The sequence below is a fragment of the Anomalospiza imberbis genome, chromosome 15 (genome assembly GCF_031753505.1).
Source record: "Anomalospiza imberbis isolate Cuckoo-Finch-1a 21T00152 chromosome 15, ASM3175350v1, whole genome shotgun sequence".
NCBI lineage: Eukaryota > Metazoa > Chordata > Aves > Passeriformes > Viduidae > Anomalospiza > Anomalospiza imberbis.
Genome location: NC_089695.1, coordinates 11,826,561 through 11,847,834, shown reverse-complemented (window position 1 = coordinate 11,847,834; position 21,274 = coordinate 11,826,561). Strand labels below are relative to the sequence as shown.

The 21,274-nt window shown below is 42.5% G+C and overlaps 1 protein-coding gene across 3 annotated transcripts; it reads left to right on the top strand.

The window, feature by feature from the left end:
• The first annotated feature begins 192 nt into the window (after nt 1–192).
• TBC1D9B (TBC1 domain family member 9B) lies at nt 193–21,274 on the top strand. Of its 3 annotated transcripts, none has more exons than XM_068205905.1 (22): nt 193–374; nt 2,636–2,746; nt 4,544–4,662; nt 5,666–5,894; nt 6,559–6,817; nt 7,445–7,652; nt 7,785–7,997; nt 8,154–8,315; nt 8,899–9,049; nt 9,406–9,620; nt 10,331–10,448; nt 11,203–11,488; nt 12,143–12,272; nt 13,452–13,550; nt 14,238–14,306; nt 15,076–15,316; nt 15,605–15,670; nt 15,819–15,890; nt 16,324–16,356; nt 17,464–17,511; nt 17,962–18,068; nt 18,856–21,274. In XM_068205905.1, exons 1-22 carry the CDS (start codon nt 257–259, stop codon nt 19,546–19,548), a joined length of 3,747 nt encoding a protein of 1,248 aa, XP_068062006.1. In that variant the 5' UTR covers nt 193–256; the 3' UTR covers nt 19,549–21,274. The 3 variants fall into 3 exon arrangements, with proteins under 3 accessions (XP_068062006.1, XP_068062004.1, XP_068062007.1); XM_068205903.1 differs by having other exon boundaries at nt 16,306–16,356; XM_068205906.1 differs by lacking the exon at nt 16,324–16,356 and having other exon boundaries at nt 194–374.

Sequence of the window (21,274 nt, the reverse complement as noted above, 5' to 3'; positions counted from 1 at the left end):
GAGGCAGAGGAGCTCCGCAGAGCGCGGCGGCGGCCCCCGACTGCCCACCGCGGACAGTCGCGGGAGGCGGGCACGGGGCTCGAACCCGCGACCCGGGCGCTGCGGAGGCACTGAGGGGGCCCGGCCGCCAGAGGGCGCGGTGGCGGCGGGCGCGGTGCGGGCCCCGTGACCCGGCCCGGCCGCTCCCCCCGCGCCGCTCCCGCCCCGGCCGGGCCGGCCCAGCCCCGCGGCCGCTCCGCTCCGCAGCCCCGCCGCGATGTGGCTGGGCCCCGAGGAGGTGCTGCTGGCCGGCGCGCTGTGGGTCACCGAGCGCGCCAACCCCTTCTTCCTGCTCCAGCGCCGGCGGGGACACGGCAAAGGGGGCGGCCTCACGGGTGAGGCGCGGCGGGGCCGCGGGCAGGCTCCGGCCCGGTCCGGGGTCTGTGAGCGCGGGGCGGGGGCTGGGAGGGCCCGGAGCGGGCGGACAGGCGCGTTCCGCCCGTCTCCTCGCTGTTCCTGGCTGTGTGTGACCCCGGAACCCCTCGGCCGCGGTGTCCGCCCCCGGCCGGGGCTGTCCGCGGTCAGGCCCGGGGAGCTGCCGCCGGGGAGGACGCACAGCTGACGGGATGCCTGGAACCGTCTTCTTCTCTTGTCAAAAATGGCTTCTCAGCCCTGATCGCGTTGCTTTGAATTATTAAGGTGGTTTATCTGCATATTTTGTATGTCTGTGTGCGTTTTCAAGATGCAGGGGATGACAGTAAGACCTGGTTATAATTAGTAGCAGTATGGAAGTTGTGCTGTACATGGGCCGGGGGTGAAGCTGTGTGGGTGCAGCCCAGTGGAAAATACCGCTGTGTGCGGGGGACAGCTGTGTTTGTGACATAAACTGCTAAAATAACATGGCTTTCACCAAAGCACAATGTTAACAACAGCAGATCCCCTCACTTTTATAAACCCCATTTGTGTGCAGAATGCTATCAATTATGTGAATTACAAAGATGTGAATTTTACTTTTGTCAATTACACGTAGCAACTGTCATGTATTAGCCCTTTTAGGCAAACTAATCACAGAAATGGTACAGCTGATAAATATCATTAGCATATTTCATCTTTTTACGGTGTACAAAATTAATTTGAACTGTTCTGATTGATGTCAGCTAACTTGTGCAGTTTTGCATATAGGCCTATACTTCTATTCTACAATTTCCTAGTTTTTTCCAAAAAGAAATGATGCCTGGTGCTATTCTGGTAGCATTTAAACTGGTGTGTTCCTGAAGCTTTGAGCTATGTTCACTTTTTGAGGTAGTGTGGCTCAATGAGAGTCTTCTTCAAAGCTCTTGCAGGTTAAAAGCCACGTCCGGTCCTTAAGGAGCTGTGCAGCTGCACAGGGACATCTCAGAGTTAGAGTGGGATGTTGAGCTGAGCTGGAATGGTTTTTGAGTTGCTGTCAGGCTCAAGTTATTAAACATCTCATTACCGGTCTACATGTCAATATTTGACACATTCAGTATTGTCGTAGGATGGATTCAGAATTAACTTTTAATCCATATCCTGCCTAAAACTCACAAGAAACCCAGAGCCCAAACAGATCCTGCTGTGCTGGTTATATCCGTGTTTGGTTTAAGTTTGTCACATGGGCTTGCTGTGGGTGACGTTTCACTGCAAGGACAATCAGTGGTATATTCTTAATTTGTTAATTGCTACATAGATAGCCAGGAGAGATAAGGGAGAGGAAGTGGCATGTTTCTTGATAAGGAATGAGATATGGATGAGTACAGTTTGCGCAGACTTACCCAAACCATGAGAGCTGGGAATTGAAACTGGACCCCCCACAACGTCAGAGCCCAAGAAGCAACCATGCTCCCTCTCCAAGTTCTAATACTAGAAAACGTTTAATCGTTTAATCGTGAGTGTGTTGCAAGGTTAATTTGCATTAAAGATGCTCATAATGCATTGTCTAGAATAACAAAGCAAATCATTATCTTCTATATCTGTTTTATCTAACTGAAATAAAGACTTCATTGAAGTAAATTGATTTGCTTTACAAAGTCTGGTTCATCAACATTTACTCTGGAAGTGTCTCTTACCTGACATCATATAACAATACTTTGACTTCTGTACTACCAAATTTTGAGCTGCTGACATCTTTGTTTTATAAAAGTACTTCTGGGACCATCCTTGAAACCTGTGAGCACCAGTTTTTCTAGATCTACCTGATTCCATTCAGACAAGTTACCTGCTTTTGGCAGTGGTGATTCTGAAAAATACAGCACTGAAGACTTTTGTGTCTTTTAGCTTGGTAGGTTTAAAAATCACAATTAGAAGCAAAAACCCCACAAAGGAAAATAGATTTCCCTTTCATTAGGAGATTCTTTTATGAAGGTGTGGGACTGTAATGAAGCTTAATAGGCAATTAATTGCCATCTAAACTTTGTCCATTACCAGTGGGACAGGCTGCAGTTGGTTTCTAGGGAATTTACCTCCGGTGACTGGATGTGTATCTCCATTTTCTGAACCAAGTGCTGCAGCTCTTCATCACAACTGCTCACAGGCTGTGAACATCAGCGTTTTCTGCAGTGTTCATCCTGTGTTTTTGCTTAACCCAGTTCTTTGTTTTGGTATTACACTGCTGTAATTTCTGTCTCTTTGTTTCTAGGTCTCCTTGTGGGAACTCTAGACGTGGTTTTGGATTCCAGTGCCAGAGTTGCCCCGTACCGGATTCTGCACCAGACTCAGGACTCTCAAGTGTACTGGGCAGTGGCCTGTGGTATGTGACTCTTGTTGGGGATTGGATTTGAGTTATTCTCTTGTCTTTTTGGTTCATATGACCAGTTATCCCACATAAGAGTATCCTATGACTGCTCAGGACACTTCTCAAGAGCTCAAGAGCTCCGATATTGTAGTGGAAGATTCCAGAAATTACAAAACTCAGTGTGGTTTAAACTGTAATTAAGGAACTTGAAGCTCTGCAAAAGCTTCTGTTACTGCAGATGTTAGGAATATTCTTTCTACCAAGATGAACCTTGTATTTGCAAGGTTGTAGTGAGATTGTGCAGAGAATAACACATGCTAGTTTTGGTGGGATGATGAGTGTTGTGCTGCTGCTTACCAAGGAGCATGGCACAAGATGGGAACATGTAAGATTGTTCAAGGTACCAGAGGTACTTTGGGGAATCTCTTGGTCCAGTTTATGTTTTTTCTGTTATTTCTGGCCTGGAATAGATGTGTACATAGATCTGTAAAATGGACTAGAATAGTATTTTTTTAACATCAAGGATCCTTGGCCTCTTTTACTTGAGAAATGTAACTACTGTTTTAGAATATCATAATGCAGCTATCTGATGCCTGTTGGTGAACTTTGATTAAAGCTTTAGGTCCTAATGCTTGCTAAAGAGGAAATATGTCCAGACATATTTCTTAGACCAGCTTTGTTTACAGTATGAACTTTCACTTCTCACTTTGTGGTGGAGACATAAAATCTGATCATGAAGGAATCATTTGCTGGGTCCACAGAGGCTGATGTCTTGTTTTTCCTCTTCCCACCTTCTCCCCAGGCAACCAACACAATATTCTCCCTTGCAGAGCTACTTAAATTCTGCAGAGAGTTTTATGTGTTGCTGTGTTTCACAGAAACTCAGGTTCCCCTTTGAGGAGGGTGGAGGCAGAAAATTAAGAAAGACAGAAAACAAAATGGCAGGTCAGGAACTGCACAGAAAAAAGGAGAATATTTAGTGCAGATCTGTAATTTTATGGTATCTTGATATTCAGTACTTTATTTTTGTTCAATTTCAGGAGTATTTTAGTTGATACCCTCTGTATCTCAGTTACTTTTAAACAATGCAGCATCTAGAAGTGGGATGGGCTGGGTAACACCCAAATGGAGTTTGATAAATTATTGTCCTGGAGTAAGAATGTTATCTTCATCCAAAGTATTTTTTTCTTCATGCTTGGTTCTCATTCCGCTGTCAGAGTACTGGCATTCCTTTAACGTTGTAAAATGTCTACTGCTTTCTAGTTGAAAAATGAAAATATTTTATTTACAGTTCACTGTGTGTAAATACTAGTGGGCAGCAATCTGGTCACACATGCAGCTTCAGCTCTTCAGCCCTTTATTCTTATAACTCTCCTTGTAGGAATCACAAACTTTTACTTCTTCATGTACGTCATTCTAATATTGTTCTTACAAAGATGTCAGTTAGTGAGGCCAGGCTTATTTTAGCAATTTGGCTGCTGTCACTTGGTAAGAGATGCAGCTCATGAAACAAAACAGGACACAGACTTTATTCCACTGCTGTTGTTGCTGAACCTGTGGGTTTTTTTCACAGTCAAAGCATCCTGTAATTGATAATTCTGTGCCTTGGAGTATCCTAAGTGACAATGGAGACATTTTATTAGAAACATAATGTTGGTGTACCTAAAATATCCTTGACATGGTTGGTGTGTGCAATTTATCAGTCACTGTTCAGTAATTAATAGTTTCCTGTTGTGAACTTCGAGGAAAAAAGACCTTGTTCTAATTTTTTTTTATTTTGCTCTTGGCATCATCTTTCTCCCCTTCGATTAGGATCATCTCGTAAAGAGATCACAAAGCATTGGGAATGGCTGGAGAATAACTTACTGCAGACTCTGTCCATCTTTGACAATGAAGAAGATATCACCACCTTTGTCAAGGGCAAGATACATGTAAGTGACATGTGTCCCTGAAGGCCTTCCAGATTCTGAGAAAGGACAAGGAGATGGTTGTAAGAATATTTTATCCTTTTCAGTCATATGTAGGTATGAAAGTATTGTAGAATGCATCCAGCATTGTCAACATCAGCTCACAGAGCAAATACTGAACAAATGTATTTGAAGGAGAAGGGTTAAGAGGAGTAGATCTCAAGGAACAGCCTGCGTAGGATGTTCCTACTAATCCACATGTAATACCTCTTTAAAATCATTGCCAGTTATGTCTTTGATGCAGGGAAGATGGTTTAACAAGGGTTTGTCTAGCAACAAATGGAGGTGAGAGAATTCTAGTTTGCAAGCAATGTACTTGCCCTGCCAGTGGTCTGAAAGGCACCTGGGTTGTGAAGGAATGGCACCCCAACTTCCACTGACTTTGGGGTCAGGTGTCTGCTGGTTTTGCAGTTAACACACTTCAGATTCCCAGCCCACAAACCCTCCACAGCAGAAACTTATAAATACAGTTATTTCTTGAACTCCAGGAAATTGCATCTTTTTCAGCTCTCCTGTCAGATTCTTAGCATTTTCCATGTGTGTCTGTGCATGAGAGAGATTGTGGTCATTTGTTTTTCCTTCTGGCCAGTGAAGACCTGACAGACTGCGGAGTTCTGCCCTTCCTGGCAGATGATCATCTTCCAGTTGAAGAAGCATGTGTGCGAGTGAAAAGAGACTTCAGTTCTCCTGCAGGGTGTTCCAAGTGTTCCCAGGCCAGCCATGAGGAACTCAGTCAAACATTAAACATGAGTGCTTGTGGTGTGAGTTCAGGAGTTGATCCCAGACTCCCACAGTATCTGACTACCCTTTCTGCATGTCTTTGCTGTTTCTGACATGACAAGATAGGTGCTGTGTCCTGTTCCTTTGTGTCTTCCGGATTGCTGCTGTGACCCTTTGCTTTGTACATTATTTCTGTCAGCAGGCACCTTCACTTTTGTTTCTCCTCTCTCCTCCCACATCCTTTCAGGGCATTATTGCTGAGGAGAACAAGAATGAGCAGCCCCAGAGTGAAGAGGATCCAGGTAAATTCAAAGAGGCTGAACTGAAGATGCGGAAGCAGTTTGGGATGCCTGAGGTGGAGAAGTTGGTCAATTACTATTCCTGCAGCTATTGGAAGGGACGTGTCCCCAGGCAGGGCTGGCTGTACCTCACTGTCAACCACCTCTGTTTCTACTCCTTCCTGCTGGGCAAAGAGGGTGAGTTATGAGCCTACAAGTTGTGTTTCTATCGTTTCCCATGATCTTTTCGATGCAGTTGATCTTTTGTGTGAACTCCTTTTTAAGCTGACAGGTTTTTTTTTTTCCTTGTAGGAATCCTTGAGCTCTGTCTGGCTCAGCACATAAATAAGTTCTTGCTCTCATAGGCACTTCAGTGCTGTTTAGACTGAATGCCTGAGTCATTTTTAAAAACATTTCCCAAGATGCACCTCTGTTTTACTCAATCTGGATTACTTTTTACAAGTTAGACTGGGTTAGAGAACCAAGCAGTATTTTTACTTTGGTGAGTTTTATCTGGAAACCCTGCCAGGACCCAGTATTTACAAAGCCTGAACTCCTGAGTCCAAATCTAATTTGCTGGAAAGAAAGAATGAAAACTTGAGTAATTGTAGTTGAAAGCATTTATTGGATGGGAGATAGTCCTTTTGGAACTGCATTATTTCTAGTCTAGTTAATCCCAAAGGTTATTTCCAAATATTTTTGGAGAACCCAGTAAAAGTGTGAAGAAACGAGCTGTCCATGTGTAAGAAGGGGGAAAAAATGCTGCTCCGCTGAGAGCTTGCAGGCTGCTTGACCTTCATTTCTGTTTGGTTCTTCTTTTGCCTCAATTGTGATAATAGTAATTGTTAATTCTTTTTCTCAGTTACACTGGTGATCCAGTGGGTGGATGTAACCCAGCTAGAAAAAAATGCTACACTGCTGTTCCCTGAATGCATTAAAGTGAGCACGAGGGACAGTGAACTCTATTTTTCCATGTTTCTCAACATCAATGAGACGTTCAAGCTGATGGAGCAGTTGGCCAACATTGCGATGCGGCAGCTACTGGATAATGAGAGCTTCCTACAGGACAAGTCTCTCCCAAAGCCCAGGAGGCCTCTTAAGAACATCTCTGCATTAAAAAGGTACTATGTTCCCAGCAGTGAGAAAAGAAGATGGGTAATAGGGGATTGTAAAAATAAATCTGCATTATTTTGTAGATCCCAGGTGCTTCTGGGGTTTTCTTCAGTCATTAGTCTTCTGCTTGTTCTCTCTTTTTCCCCATCCCAAATTGGAGCTGAATTCACACACATCCTCGTGTCTTTCTCATGCATTCCTAGGCACTGTCAGAAGGAATTTTTGACTAGAAACTGCTAAAATTCATATGTTAAAAAAAAAGTGAAGGAAGAAAATCACACCAGCCCATTTGTCTGAGGTTAAAGATTTATAAAAAGAAACGGATTTGTATTGTAATAAATCCTCCCACTGGGGACTGTTCTTTGCAGTTTCAGGATCTGCTGTGATATTTCAGTTTTGCAGATGCACTTGCATATTTTATTTTGTATTGCAGAACATACCTTGTCAGAGAGGCATGTCTGAAGGCTGAAAGAGGAGTCAGAGGAGGGGTGGCATCTCAGTTAGAGAAAGGAATACTAAGAATACACAGCACAGTCTGAAGGTTGTGATTGGAATGAACATTTGACATTAGTGTTTGAGTGGGTTTTTCAAGTGAGTAAGAAAGTTTCAGGATAGTACCCTTTACTTTTCCCCAGAGACCTGGATGCTCGAGCCAAAAATGAGTGCTACCGTGCCACTTTCCGGTTGCCCAAGGATGAATGCCTGGATGGACATACAGATTGCACCTTGTGGACACCATTCAACAAGATGCATATTCCTGGCCAGATGTTTGTTTCCAACAATTACATTTGTTTTGCCAGCAGGGCAGAGGAGGCCTGTCATCTCATCATTCCTCTCAGGGAGGTGGGGATTTCTTAACTATATATTAAGACTACAGGGCTCTCCTCTCTTTTGTGTCCTTCTGTCTTTTGTGCTGTGCTTTATGGATAATGGAAAACATGCCAGATCCAAATGGCCCTTGTCTTTGTGTTCTAGGTGACAATAGTTGAGAAAGCAGATAGTTCCAGCGTCTTGCCTAGCCCTCTGTCCATCAGCACTAAAAGTAAAATGACCTTCTTCTTCGCCAATCTGAAAGACCGGGATTTCTTGGTACAGAGAATCTCTGACTTCCTGCAGAGAACACCATCGAAGAAACCCTGCAGCATTGACAGGGAATGGAAGTGGAATGTGGCTGACCCCAGCAGTGAGGTACTAAGGAAATAGCTGGGAGGATCTTTATCAGCTTTTCAGAGCAATGCTTCTTACAACGTGTTTGCAGTGCTTGTCACCAGCCAGTGCTGTCTCTGTTAGGCCATGAGCAGAGGAGGGAGCATGAGCTCAGCCATTTTCTGTTCTCTTGTCCAGGAGGTTCCAGAGCTGCCTTCCAGCAGCCCCCTGGCTGTCAGCCCCTCATCTGCTCTCAGCCAACGACCTGTCAGCTTCTGTGCTGGGCAAGTGCCAACAGCCTCACAGGGACTGCTCAAACTCTTCAGGAGGAATTCTGAGGAGCTCTCTGGACCCAAAGGGGTAAATAATATTTTTATGTAAAACAATTAACTTTAAATAGTTTGCAGTAGGTTGCTGATTTCCTGGCCTGCTCTAGAATGGAAATGCATTTTATCCCTGCTCAGTATTACTGCAGTGTATGTGTCACAATGGTAGTACTGCATAGAGGTAACTTGTTTGTCAACTTACACTCTTTATACTGACATGCCTGAAATACTTGACCAGAGGCTGAGAAATTAGTGTTGCCAGTGTTCTGGGATGTGAATTCATGGCTGTGAAGAACAACTTTTCTTCAGAGCAAGAAAGCGGGGAATTTGTATCTCTGCTTGCTGGTTAATCATCGTGATCCATGGTTCTGTTTGCATTTATGTGGAGATTTGCAAGGCGTAGTTGTAAAGACTTGACTTTAAGCAAGGTCATAACTGATTCAGAACAGAGTAGATTAGTGTATATACACTCTGTTCTTCAGCCGAAAGAAGAGAGGTTTTAAATGTCAGTGTATTTTTCCTGTGAAGTGCACGCCTGAGTATACCCAGAAATCACCTGTCCTACAAACATAAAAATACAATAATCTCCTAAAATAGCCATATTTGTTCCTATGAAGGCAAAGGAGAAGATGAAGGAAGAGTCTTGGAATATTCATTTCTTTGAATATGGGCGAGGGATGTGTATGTACCGCACTGCCAAGACGAGGGAGCTGGTACAGAAAGGAATCCCAGAGAATCTCCGTGGAGAGCTGTGGCTCCTTTTCTCAGGTAGGATGTTGTGCTGCATATTTTGCCAGCAGGAATAAACTTTCTGCACATCTCAAAGGAAAAGATAGGAATTTTAGCTAATTTCAGAAGAAATTAATGACAGGTTAATTTCATCTGAATTATACTTTTGTGGTGGCTTGCTTTATTATCCTAGTAGCTGTTTGGCCTTTTTTCTGTTTCAGTGTTGCGACCTAAACTCTAACATGATTTAACAATGAGTTTGTTGCTATATTTTCACATCCGTTTATAGTTCATGAGCTCATGCAGTGCTTCTTGGCTCCCTTATCTCTGAAACTGGGAATAAAATCTGTGTTTCAAAGCACCAGAGGTAAAGTGATGTTTGTTTGTCATTTCAGGGGCTTGGAATGAGATGGTGACTCATCCTGGTTACTATGCAGATCTTGTGGAAAAGTCAATGGGAAGGTACAATCTTGCTACAGAGGAAATTGAGAGAGATCTGCACCGCTCTATGCCAGAACATCCTGCCTTCCAAAACGAATTGGGAATTGCTGCCCTCCGGAGAGTCTTAACAGCTTATGCATTCAGAAATCCAACAATTGGATACTGTCAGGTAGGAAAGAAGTCTTAGACTTGTTAGTCCTACACAGTGACCATGACTGACTTGGACTTTTTCTGCAGTTTTTGTTCAACTTCAAGCTTTTCCTTTATGCTGTCTGTGTAGTGGTGAGAAAGTAGGAAAGAAGTTATGCTGCATCATGTTTTAAATATCTTTTGAACACAGTATTTAAATAAACTTTTCACAGTGCTGTTATGTGTAATGTCAGTCTTTAATCGTTTTCCTGCCAGAGCTTTCCATAGTTCAGCAAAAACATCTGGTTTCATTAAAAGGAGCAGTTATATCAAATAAGTGGTGTTGCACATGGACAGCCTATTGAAAATGTAGCCGTTTGCTGGTTTGTGAAACAACTTGGGGGAATTTCAGGTTCATTTTGTGTACTGCTGTTATGGCCAAATTCTTACAAAGATTTTTAGGAAGACTTTGACAATTATTTTTGTTCACGTTGTTTACTGAAAGTGCATGACAAAAGGTCATCAAACTATTTGCTGCCTCATGAACAGAGGAACTGAAAACAGGAAGAAAAATTGGCTTAAGGTCATATGTTGACTCAGATACCAGTAGAAGCTGGAAATAGATGTGACTCTTAGTGACAGTTTGCTGTATTCATGCTTTTAAGTTTAGCTAATCTGTAATAGCAGAGTTTTCATGAAGATCTCCATGTTTTTCTCCTGTACCTGTGTGTGTGCTGTGCTGGCTCCTAGGCCATGAACATTGTCACCTCGGTGCTGTTGCTGTACTGCAATGAAGAAGAGGCTTTCTGGCTCCTGGTGGCTTTGTGTGAGCGGATGTTGCCAGATTACTACAACACAAGAGTAGTAGGTGAGTCCTTGTCAGATTCCTGCTGCACTGTGGGTTTTCAGCTTCATCAGCATCTCCCAGAAATATTTTGTTGTTCAGAATTAATTAAATGTGATGCGTTTTAAAGATAATAAAGTGCAACTCTGTTCCTTTTAAAGTGGCAGGGGTGTGATGGAGACATAGGAGGAGACACTACAGGCCTCCGAGGTAGTAGTTCTACCTTGTAGTAACAAGGAAGATGAAGTCACCAAAAATTGGTATCAGGAAGGATCATTAGCAGTAAGGAAGACTATCTAGAAGAACATTACTGGGTTTTAGTTTTCCCCATCTGAACGATGTGTTAAATCTGTGGAGCAGGCTCTCAGGGAAGGTTAGTGAAAGCACCACTTCATGGGATTTTTAAGTTGGTTTGTATAAAAGACTATAGTCTGGTGTAAATACCATAATATCAGTAATCCTCCACCCCTCCATTCAGGGAAAATGCACAAATGAATGAAAGGTTCTGTGTTGAGAGGTTGTGTCTGCATGCTCTGCAATGTAGAAATAATCTCATTGGTTTTATTGAGAACAGGGTAAAAAATTACTGTCTTAATTTTAGTTATGATGTTCAGAGGAAATTCATATGAAATTTATCTGAAAAAAACATTATATATGTATATATATTTCATTAATATGAAATTTAGTGAACTCATACTGTTTTGTTTAATAATTGGTTTAGCTTGGTGCATGGCACCACCACTTTGAGTACTACCATTGTTTTGTTTGTCTGTTTCAGGTGCATTGGTGGACCAAGGCATCTTTGAAGAACTTACACGAGAGTATCTTCCCCAGCTGTCAGAAAAGATGCAGGACCTGGGAGTGATCTCTACCATATCCCTTTCCTGGTTTCTCACTCTCTTTCTGAGTGTGATGCCCTTTGAGAGTGCCGTGGTCATTGTCGACTGTTTTTTCTACGAGGGAATCAAGTTTATCCTGCAGGTGTCATTGGCCATACTTGATGCCAACATGGAGAAGTTATTACAGTGCTGTGATGAAGGTGAAGCCATGACTATTTTGGGCAGGTACCATTCATTGTTCTTATTTATAACAGAATAATAACAGTGGCCTTTTAGTCATCATCCTTTTCTACCTAATAGCAGGTCACAGATAACACTCTAGAATGAAACTTCTGCTCCAGAGAGTTTTGCTATTGCTTTCTGCAAGCGCTGAAATTAATTGTTGGCTCAGTTATGGAGGAATCTATACTTCTAGAGCTGTTTTGCATCATAATGAATTCCTGCATCTCAGTTTGAATTTGAATTCTTAAAGGTTATTTATTTGAATTTTGCATATTAAACCTGCTTTACTATTTAGAACAGATTCTGACAGGAATCACCTTCTAGAAACTTAAAACATTATCAAGCAGATATCTCCCAAGTCTAGTAAATGTAAGATTTTCTTGTTTGAAATGGGAATTTCTTCTATGTGCAGCAAGATCGTCAGCATATGACTAGAAGCCTACTTTTAAAGGAGCAAATACCCCCAAAATAGGGTGAAAATCAACTTAACTCCAGGTACATTGAGAGTAGCATTGCAGATTAGATGGGAAAAATTAAATTCTCCTTCATGTTTAGATTAGTGATACAAAGAAGTTGGGAGTAATGCATCTAGGATATTATTTCTTTTTCTGTACACTAATCCTGGAATCTTGCATCTGTTCTTATTTTTGTCCACAGATATTTGGACAATGTAGTTAACAGACAGAGTGTCTCTCCCCCTATTCCCCACTTGCATGCACTGTTGACCAGTGGAGATGACCCCCCACTTGAAATTGACATCTTTGAACTCATCAAAACTTCATATGAGGTAAAGTTCTGGCTTGGTCTTTTGTCCAAGAGATTTCTCTACTAACATTCAATTTTATATGTTGTGCAGCCAAAATCTGAGCAATGTTCATAGATTGAGATGCTTAAGGAGTGCAGGCTGGTATGAGTAGAACCTGACAGTGTTGGCTGTTGCAGATAACTAAGAGTCTGCCCAACACCAGAGGGACTAAAATGAAGAGTGCAAATAAGGAAGAAGGTACGGACTAGAGATTTCTTCCCGCTTTGTCAAAAAAAGTCTCTATTATTAATTCTATTTGAGGATTTTCAGTGCTAAGGAGTAAAGGAGGGAAATTCAGGGTAAGAATTCTGAAGTACTCAGAAACAAGGAAGAATCCCAGTTCACATGCATAGGAACCCTGTTCTGTGAACCACGTTATAGTAATAGGAAGGTGACCCCAGAGTGCCAGAACCCCAGGTGCCAATGCTGTTAAAATATCTCTGACTGATAGAGATAGAGATGTTCCTCAAAATTCATACTGAGAACAAACTCATAAGAAATTTGATTCTGAATGATGGAAAGAACACAGATGAAAGAACTGGTGTTTGGCAGTTCTTCTCTGCTATTCTCTACTAAATGCGGGATCCTTTCCCTCTTTTTCTCATTTTTCACGCCATCCCTTCTGGCTGTTTACAGTCAGGCAGCTGTCATTTTCCTGGGTGTTTTGTGTACTTCTTCAAATCTGCCATCTCTGTTTGTTCTTGGTTTCTCATTATAAACGAACGTCACTGAATTCATATTACTTGTCTGACCTAGTCCATAGAAAAGCTTCTTGACTGTGGTGTTTCTGGCTGAATCTCATGGGGATCCTAGAGGAAAAAAAATGACAGGGCTGGAAGGAATGACAATCTGTCTGTTCTCTTATCTCTGCCACAGTACAGGGCCTGTATTTCTGTCAGTTCTGACAGATCCTTTTTCACCTTTTCTGTAGAGACCTCTGATGTTGGACTTCTCATGAACTCTGAATTACTCTTCTTACAGGACAGGAGTGAATAGGGAATAGAGCTCAAGTTTTTTCTCATCTTGCTGCTCATAAAAGGCTTCTAGTGGGTTTAGGTCATCTCTGAGGGGATAGTACACTTGTTAAAGAGTGTGTAATTGAAGACGGGTTGTTTTCTCTTCAGGAGATGATGTTGACCTGATCTGCTTCCTTTCTTGTAGAAATTTGGCAATCTGAAGGCAGATGACATTGAACAAATGCGTTTCAAGCAAAGGCTGAAAGTGATCCAGTCTCTGGAGGATACAGCCAAGAAGAGTGTGGTATGTGACTTCCAGATTGAATGAGCTACCAAATGGCGCTTTCATGGAAAGTGTTTTGCTGTGAGCATTGAGAAACTTCATGCTGTAGCAGACCAAGTTTTGAGTGACTGAAAGAATGATTGAATGAGATGTTTGGCATGGAGGGAGATAAAGAGCACTTGTAGGCTTTGACATAACCTCCCACACCTAGTGCTGTCTGTTTTACTGCTTGCCTGGAATCTTTGAGAAAAGCAGGCTAACAGATAATTATTTTATTGCCATTTAGAGAGTCCATTAGGGAATTTTGCTGAAGGGTCCATGGCCAAAGGGGAGTGTCCATATTTATTGCCATTATCTCCCATGTCCTAGGTGGAGAATCTCATCAGGGTGTTTATTTCAGTGTGGCTCTTTAGTGCATCCCAAGTCAAACATCTGGAGATAAAAACAAGAGGAAAGGGTGACACAATCTGCTCAGCCAGGTCTGCACAAACAGGAAATAAGCACAGTAAACTACTGAAAATGTCATCAGTATCTGCTTGACTGCAAACTGGTTTCCGGGGGTATTAGAATGGTGATGTTTTTGTCCCATTATGTGTGATATCTCCTTGCACTTGTTATCTTCTGTGTTACACAGATTTTTCAGTGAGTTGTATTTGATTTTTCTACTTTTGAAATAAATTGTTCACTCTGTTTTATCTGTAACTACAGGTCCGAGCTGTGTCTGGTGACATTGGTTTCTCTATGGAAGAACTAGAAGAGCTGTATGTAGTGTTCAAGGTAAGAAGCCTCTCTTGAGGGTGAGGAAGAAATATTGTCACACACATACAAACAGCAAAGTAAGTTGAATGGGAAGCAATGACTTTGTTTAATTCTTAATGTGACCTATCAGAAACTGATGTGGCATTCTGTTACACGTGGTGCTAGTAGGACTGCCCCTGTTACTATCTGATGAATTATTTTAAATTTTTTTCCCCCAAAGGTGGCCAAACCACATTCACAGTATTTGAGTGATATTCAGAAAGAAACTGTAGAGTCAATGGAAGAGAATGTAACATAGCCCTGAGAATGGGGAGCTAGGATTGACTGTACCTCAATTTTTATTCTCAAGTTTCCCATTAACCTCATCTGTAATTCTGACAAGATTACTTAAGGGCTTTGCCTCTATTTGTAAGCATATATATTTTTTAAAGAATGGTATTACCCAACTGCACTTACCAAAGTTGGTTGTGTTCTGTTGTAGACTCAGAGGCTTAGTTCTAAAACCTACATGTTCCCTTTGCAATAAAGCCTGAGTGACATTTTGTTAAAACCTGGAATCATGTTTTATATTTTTAACTTTAAATAATTCCTTGTCTTTTTCCTGAAATCTGTGTCTCTTCCTTCATTTCATATTATTTTGTAGTGAAGTAACACTAGGAATCACAAGGCAGATAATGTGTTTCCTGAAATGTCTGTTCTTTGCTTCCTCAATGCTGTTGTTGAGCTGTGACAGTCTCCACTCCTGTGGAGCAGCATCATCTGCCCTGTTAATCCTTTCTCTCCAAAGGCCAAGTACCTGATGAGCTGTTACTGGGGGAACAACCGTGGGGCCGCCGCCCGCCGGGACCAGAGCCTGCCCTACCTGGAGCAGTATCGCATAGACATGGAGCAGTTCAAGGAGCTGTTCATCAGCCTCACCCCCTGGGCCTGTGGGGCACACACCCCTGTGCTGGCAGGGCGGCTCTTCCGCCTGCTGGATGAGAACAGGGATTCTCTCATCAACTTCAAGGAGTTCGTGACAGGAATGAGTAAGTGGTGTTTCTGGAGAAAATGGAATGCTGCAAAAAATGTGTCTGTCCTTTTCCAAGAAGAGAACTGAAAGGAGATAATGGTGTTTTCACTGTCATGAGAGCGGGGGTGGCAGGAAGGCTCAAGTTGGACAAAATAGACCTTTTGGTGTGGATTTCATTGTTGATTCTGCACGGGACTTTGAGCAGTCAGTTTATGGGAGTTCATTCTGGTTTGAACCTGTGAGCAGAGGGTGATTCTTTATCATTAAAGTGCTATTTTTCTTAACCTTTTTTTTTTCTTTCCAGGTGGGATGTACCATGGTGACCTCACTGAAAAACTCAAAGTACTGTACAAACTGCACCTGCCTCCTGGTGAGTGACTGCTTCTGTGTATTGCTGCTCTTGAACACAGGCTGCTCTGACATCAATTGACATGGGGTACCTCAGGAGTTTTGCTAATGAAGTGGGTCATACTGCTTTTGAATTAGAGAATTTAACATTTGTTTCTCTGTGAATACAGCTCTGAATCCGGAGGAGACAGAGTCTGCTTTGGAGGCCACAAGTTATTTCACAGAGGATGTGACAACAGAAGGTAATGCAACACTGCTGCCTTTACCTCTCAGTTAGGAAGGAGTTGCAGCATAGATCCATTTGTTCTGAACAGTGATTTTGTGCAAGGCATGGTCTCGTGCTGGTATGTGTTAGGATTGCCAGTGTGTTTGAGTTCACTGTCTTTGTTGCATGATGGGGAAGAAGTTTGGAGCTAAAACTCCTTGGTGTCCATTCCATGCAGGATACAGCATTCTCTGAAGCATGGGCACAGACTGCTGAGGAGGAGCAGTGTGCTTCTACCAGCCCCTGTCTCCCACCATGATTTAGGTTTTTCATGCAGGTCTCATTGTGTCTCTTCTTGTTTTTGTTTCCTTCTCTGTGTCTGTCTATGTCTGACCTTTTCTTCTGTTTTATCTGGAATATTGTCCCCTCAACCCTTTTTCCTGCTGCTCAAGTATCTCCTTTTGTCTCAGAGCTGGATATCTGCCTGCACTGTGAGTCTCAAGGTCAGTCCATGGATTATGTGCATGCATTGAGCATGGCTTTGGTGCTGATACCACCTGCCAGCCCAGTGTGCTGATGTAAATACTCTGAAATTATTGCTGCTGCTGCTCCTCATTCATGACACTCTCACTATTAATAAAGTGCTATAAGTAATTAAATATCTTTCAGTATTTTCTGCCTTTTGAGTTTCAGCCTTGGTCAAGATAGGTTTTGTCTAGCCTCTTTCAGTGGAATACATCTCATCCTAGAAACTGGCGTTCAAAAAAATGCTCAGAACAGTGGAGGGGTGCTAGACTTGCTGGCCTGGGGAGGTGATCCCTGTGCCTACTCCACAGTCTTCCAGTTTAAAGGAATAAGGATGCATGCCACTGAATTGCTGGACTGTTGGTAGACTAGTTTACTGCATTTCTTAAAATACAACATTTGGGATTGTCAGCTAGGGGTCAAAGTATGTCAGTCATGCTAAACATTTACCAAATACAATGATACCAAAAAAACCAAAAAATCTAAGTACAAGAGGTAATTGTGGAGTTTGGTGCTAGGTGGCTGATTTAACAGTCTGAGTTGAAGCAAGACTTCCTATTTGCTCTAGTGACAGTGTAGGGAATCAGAAGTGAAGTTCATGAAGTTAGACTGCAAATTGCTCCCAAAATGTCAGTTCAGGCAGTGAATAATGAGGAGTGTAGGCATTAGTCACATATGTGCTCAGTAGTGGTTTGAGTTTTTTGCATTCATTATCTTGCTTTGGATGACTGAACATCCTTGTCTTTAAGCCATCACACTTCTTTTCTGTTGTATTGTGTTTTTGAGAGAGCACAGCAGCACTTTTCTATCTTCATATCTGTGTTTTTACGCTTTCTTTTAAGATCTCTGCCTCAGCTCTTCAATCCACTTTTTGAGTGGATTTTATCTGTTCTGTTCAATTCTGTTTTATCTTTATCTGTTCTGTTCAGTCCTCTAACCATGATTATATGGGAGCGTGAGATCTAAGTTCTATTAAATGTACTCCTGTATAATTTGAATTTGTATATTGAGTTGTCTTAAGTTCTTTGTGTTTTGTATTACTGAAAATCAGCTAATAATTATTTTATAATGTCATAATTCTTTAGAAACCCAAGAAGATAAAGGAAAAAGAAATGAGAATGGCCCAGAGAAAGGTAATTTCATCATCAATAGACCACATTCTAATCTCATCTCTCTCATATTTATGACCTGTTCATTGTCTCATGCTGATCAAGGAGACTTTGCAAAGTGTCCCTTGTGGACAGAGGTAAAGCAGGAGGTGAGCTGGGAAATAAGCCTCCCTTATGCTTTACTGCTCCAACTCTTTTACATACCAAGATCACAGCATTTGTAAATCATGTTGGGTAAGTTGTCAACTCACAGAGTTCGTCTGTGACAAGTCAAGCTGATGCAGCACTGTTATATTTTTTGCTCTGTTGAGCTGCATCAGATAAACCAGCAGAAAGCAATGCAGCCTTCCTGGTAGATGCTTTTCTGGACTGTCAGTAACACCTTTTTCAAGCCTGATTTTTGTTGGCTCAGCATTCACTTTTTAAGTGTGAAACCATATACCACCTGACTAGTCACTTGTTCTTGCCTTGCAGAGGAGAAAGGTACCAGTCCACAGGACTACAGATACTACCTAAGAATGTGGGCCAAGGAAAAAGAGAACAAGAAAGAAACCATTAAAGATCTCCCCAAAATGAGCCAGGTAAGAAAGGAGTACGAAGGTTTCCAGTTGGATCATTGGCAGCTTATTGGAATTCTGCAGTATATGCAGCCATTGTGCCAATATGTTCAGTCCTTGTCCACAGCTTTCCCTGCTGTTCTGGTCTGGTGAGCTTTAGAATCTATAATTCCACACATTTCTCTTGAATTCTGCAGTGGATATGGACAAACTGCTTTGTATCAACCAGTCAAATGTAATGGATTCACTCAGCCTCACAGACCAGTTTTTCCTATAAGAATTGCACTCTGTTTTCCCTCCAGAGGAAGATATTTCAAATATGCCATCAGTTACAGAAACTTGTTCAGCTTTTTTGGTTTTGAATTGCTTCGAGTTAGAGCTGCTTGGCGGAGAGTGAAGAATGTGGTTACAGAAGAGAGAGTCAGATGACTGGTGTGATGTTTTCTGTCTCTCATTTCCTTGATGGGTGCTACTTAAACCAGTTCAGAAATGCTTAAAAGCTGACCACAAAAGAGTAGCAGAATAGAAGTAAAACTTCAGGTTTTCTTAGCATTAGTGAATATGTGACTACTCTGTTCATCTGTCAGCAGAAAACCCACCACTATTAAATTGCTAGCTGTGTCTCAATTTAACCACAACAGAGAGGGGGGAGTTTGTCTGTGTCAGACTGTTCTGAATCAGTGCAATAAGTTGCCACTTGGTGGGGAGGCAAATAAGCAATGAGTCATTTGAGATGGTGCCTGTTGCTTCATCTGCCACTGACAACTTTTTTCAGCCTGATACTTGATTATTTGGTCTTTGTCTTTTAAAGGAACAGTTCATAGAGTTATGCAAGACCCTTTACAACATGTTCAGTGAGGACCCCGTGGAGCAGGAGCTGTACCATGCCATCGCCACTGTGGCCAGTCTGCTGCTGAGGATTGGGGAAGTTGGAAAAAAATTCTCCAACAGGCCCACGAGGAAGTCTGAAGACTGCAAAGCAAACAGTACCCAAGACACTGTGAGTGAAGAGGAGTCACCAACATCTGAACAGAATCAGAATTCAGCAGTGGAACAGCAACCCCAAGCTGACCATGAGGACAAAGCCAGCGTGGATGCTCAGCCTGAAAAAACCCAGCAGGAAAACCAAACTCTAGGAGATGGGTCAGGGGAAGGACAAGGCTCTCCTTTACAGCTGCTATCAGATGATGAAACCAAAGATGATATGTCCATGTCTTCCTACTCCATGGTCAGCACGGGCTCCCTGCAGTGCGAAGACATCGCGGACGACACGGTGCTGGTGGGCTGTGAGGGCAGCAGTGCAGCTGCCAGGTATGGCAGCACCATTGACACTGACTGGTCCATCTCCTTCGAGCAGATCTTGGCCTCCATGCTGACAGAAACAGCCCTTGTAAACTACTTTGAGAAAAAAGTCAACATTCTTCAAAAGATCAAGGATCAGAAGAAGGTAGAGAGGCAGTTCAGTTCATCCAGTGACTATGAACTTTCCTCTGTGTCAGGGTGAGCTCAAGAAATCAGGAGTTGTCTTTGGGAGATAAAACAGGGAGATAGTGCGGCAGATGGCAGGATGGTTTGGTATTTTCTGTTTGGGGTTTTTTGTTTGTTTTTTTTTTTTTTATTCAGAGACCAGTAACTACACAATTACAATAGAATCCAATTGATAAGGGACTCCTGACAGTGACTGTGTAGGTGTTTCTTTGGCTACTCTGGCTGAGAGAATTAGATTTACATTCTTGAGAGCCATTAGAACCTAATAGCCCCTGACATATAGAATTACCACCATAAATTATGCATGTCTGCCTTTTGCTATCTTTTATTTCAATGAAGTTTTATTTCAGACAGTAACTGCTCCTTGCCTGCCCTTGTTTGCTGTAGGTTCCTGGGTAACTTGCACAGCAGATGCAGCCTGGCTTGAAACCATGCTCACCTCTGGCTGCCAGTCTGAGAGCTAATGCAGTGTAGTCAAGTGCTGTAGGACTCTGACCTATAAATAATCTTGTACGTTCTTGTAAGCTGTTCTGTGACTCAGCAGCTGTAAAGCAAATGTGCCCCACTGCTCCCATCACTCTTAAGATCTAAATACAGACATTGCTCAGACCTGCAGGTTTCTTTCACATGTGAAAGAAACTTACTTTCTCCTTCACAATTCAGGAATTTGCAGGCAAACCTGGTTTTCTAGCATTTGCGTTTTTATTTCTCTGAAAGCTATTGTTTTTAGTTTGTCTGGTAAGCCACAAGCTCCTTGAGTTCAGTGCAGAAATGATACTGAGTCAATTAGTGGGCCCATGATGAGGGAATAAGTTCCTAAAATAGAAGTCAGTGAATCAGCCTCAGCATTCCAGGGGAGTGGCACACTGGTCTGCTGGATTTCCCTGATGATACAGTCACTATTTAGAGCTGATTCCCTGTTTTTCCTAGCTAGTGATGGGTCCCCTAAGGGGGACCTCCTAGGAGGAGGACCTTAGGGGCCCTTTAGGAGGACCCCTAAGAATAATCTGATCAGTCAGCCCTCACAAATGCTTGGGGCAGAAGTTGTGCAGGAGCACGGGGCCACCCACTGCTGCTCAGTGTCCTTTCTTGAGAGTTTAGCAGTGGACATGCTCTTAGAAACTACTGCCCATCCAAGGGCATTTGACCTAAAGGGGAAGAATGCAGAGCAGCGTAGCTCTGCCATCTGCCCCTTATGGGAATACCTGAGCTCATTCCAGTTAGAGACAAAGTAACTGGGAGACTTAGTGAGTGCTCTTTGAAATTAAACATAGGAAACTTATGAGTAGCCCTTCTGGTAGCAGGGTGTGTTCTCCAAGGGAGAACAAGTTTTGCTGTTCCTACAGATAAACTCATCTCAGCAGGGAGGTAGTGGCCTTGCCAAGGGCAGGGCGAGAGACCTGCCGCTCGGCCAGAGCAGAGCCTGCGCTGAAGGCAAGGTTTGATCCAGCTTTTGGCTGGCACGTGGGATCGAAAGGTAGGAAGGACACATGTGGATGTTCCCATTTGACACTACTTGGTGTGCTACTCAGTGTTAATTCATCCTCATGACATTTTTGGTCTGTATTCACACCTGGTACATACTTCTTATTTCTCTCTCCTGCATGGAGAGCAGCCATTAGTAAAACTGCTTTTACTAATTATTCAGTAATTTATTGTATTTTTTTTAACTACAAATAATACATGTGATTTTACAGTGTATGTCTTACCTGTCATGTATTCAATAAATGAATCAAAATTCT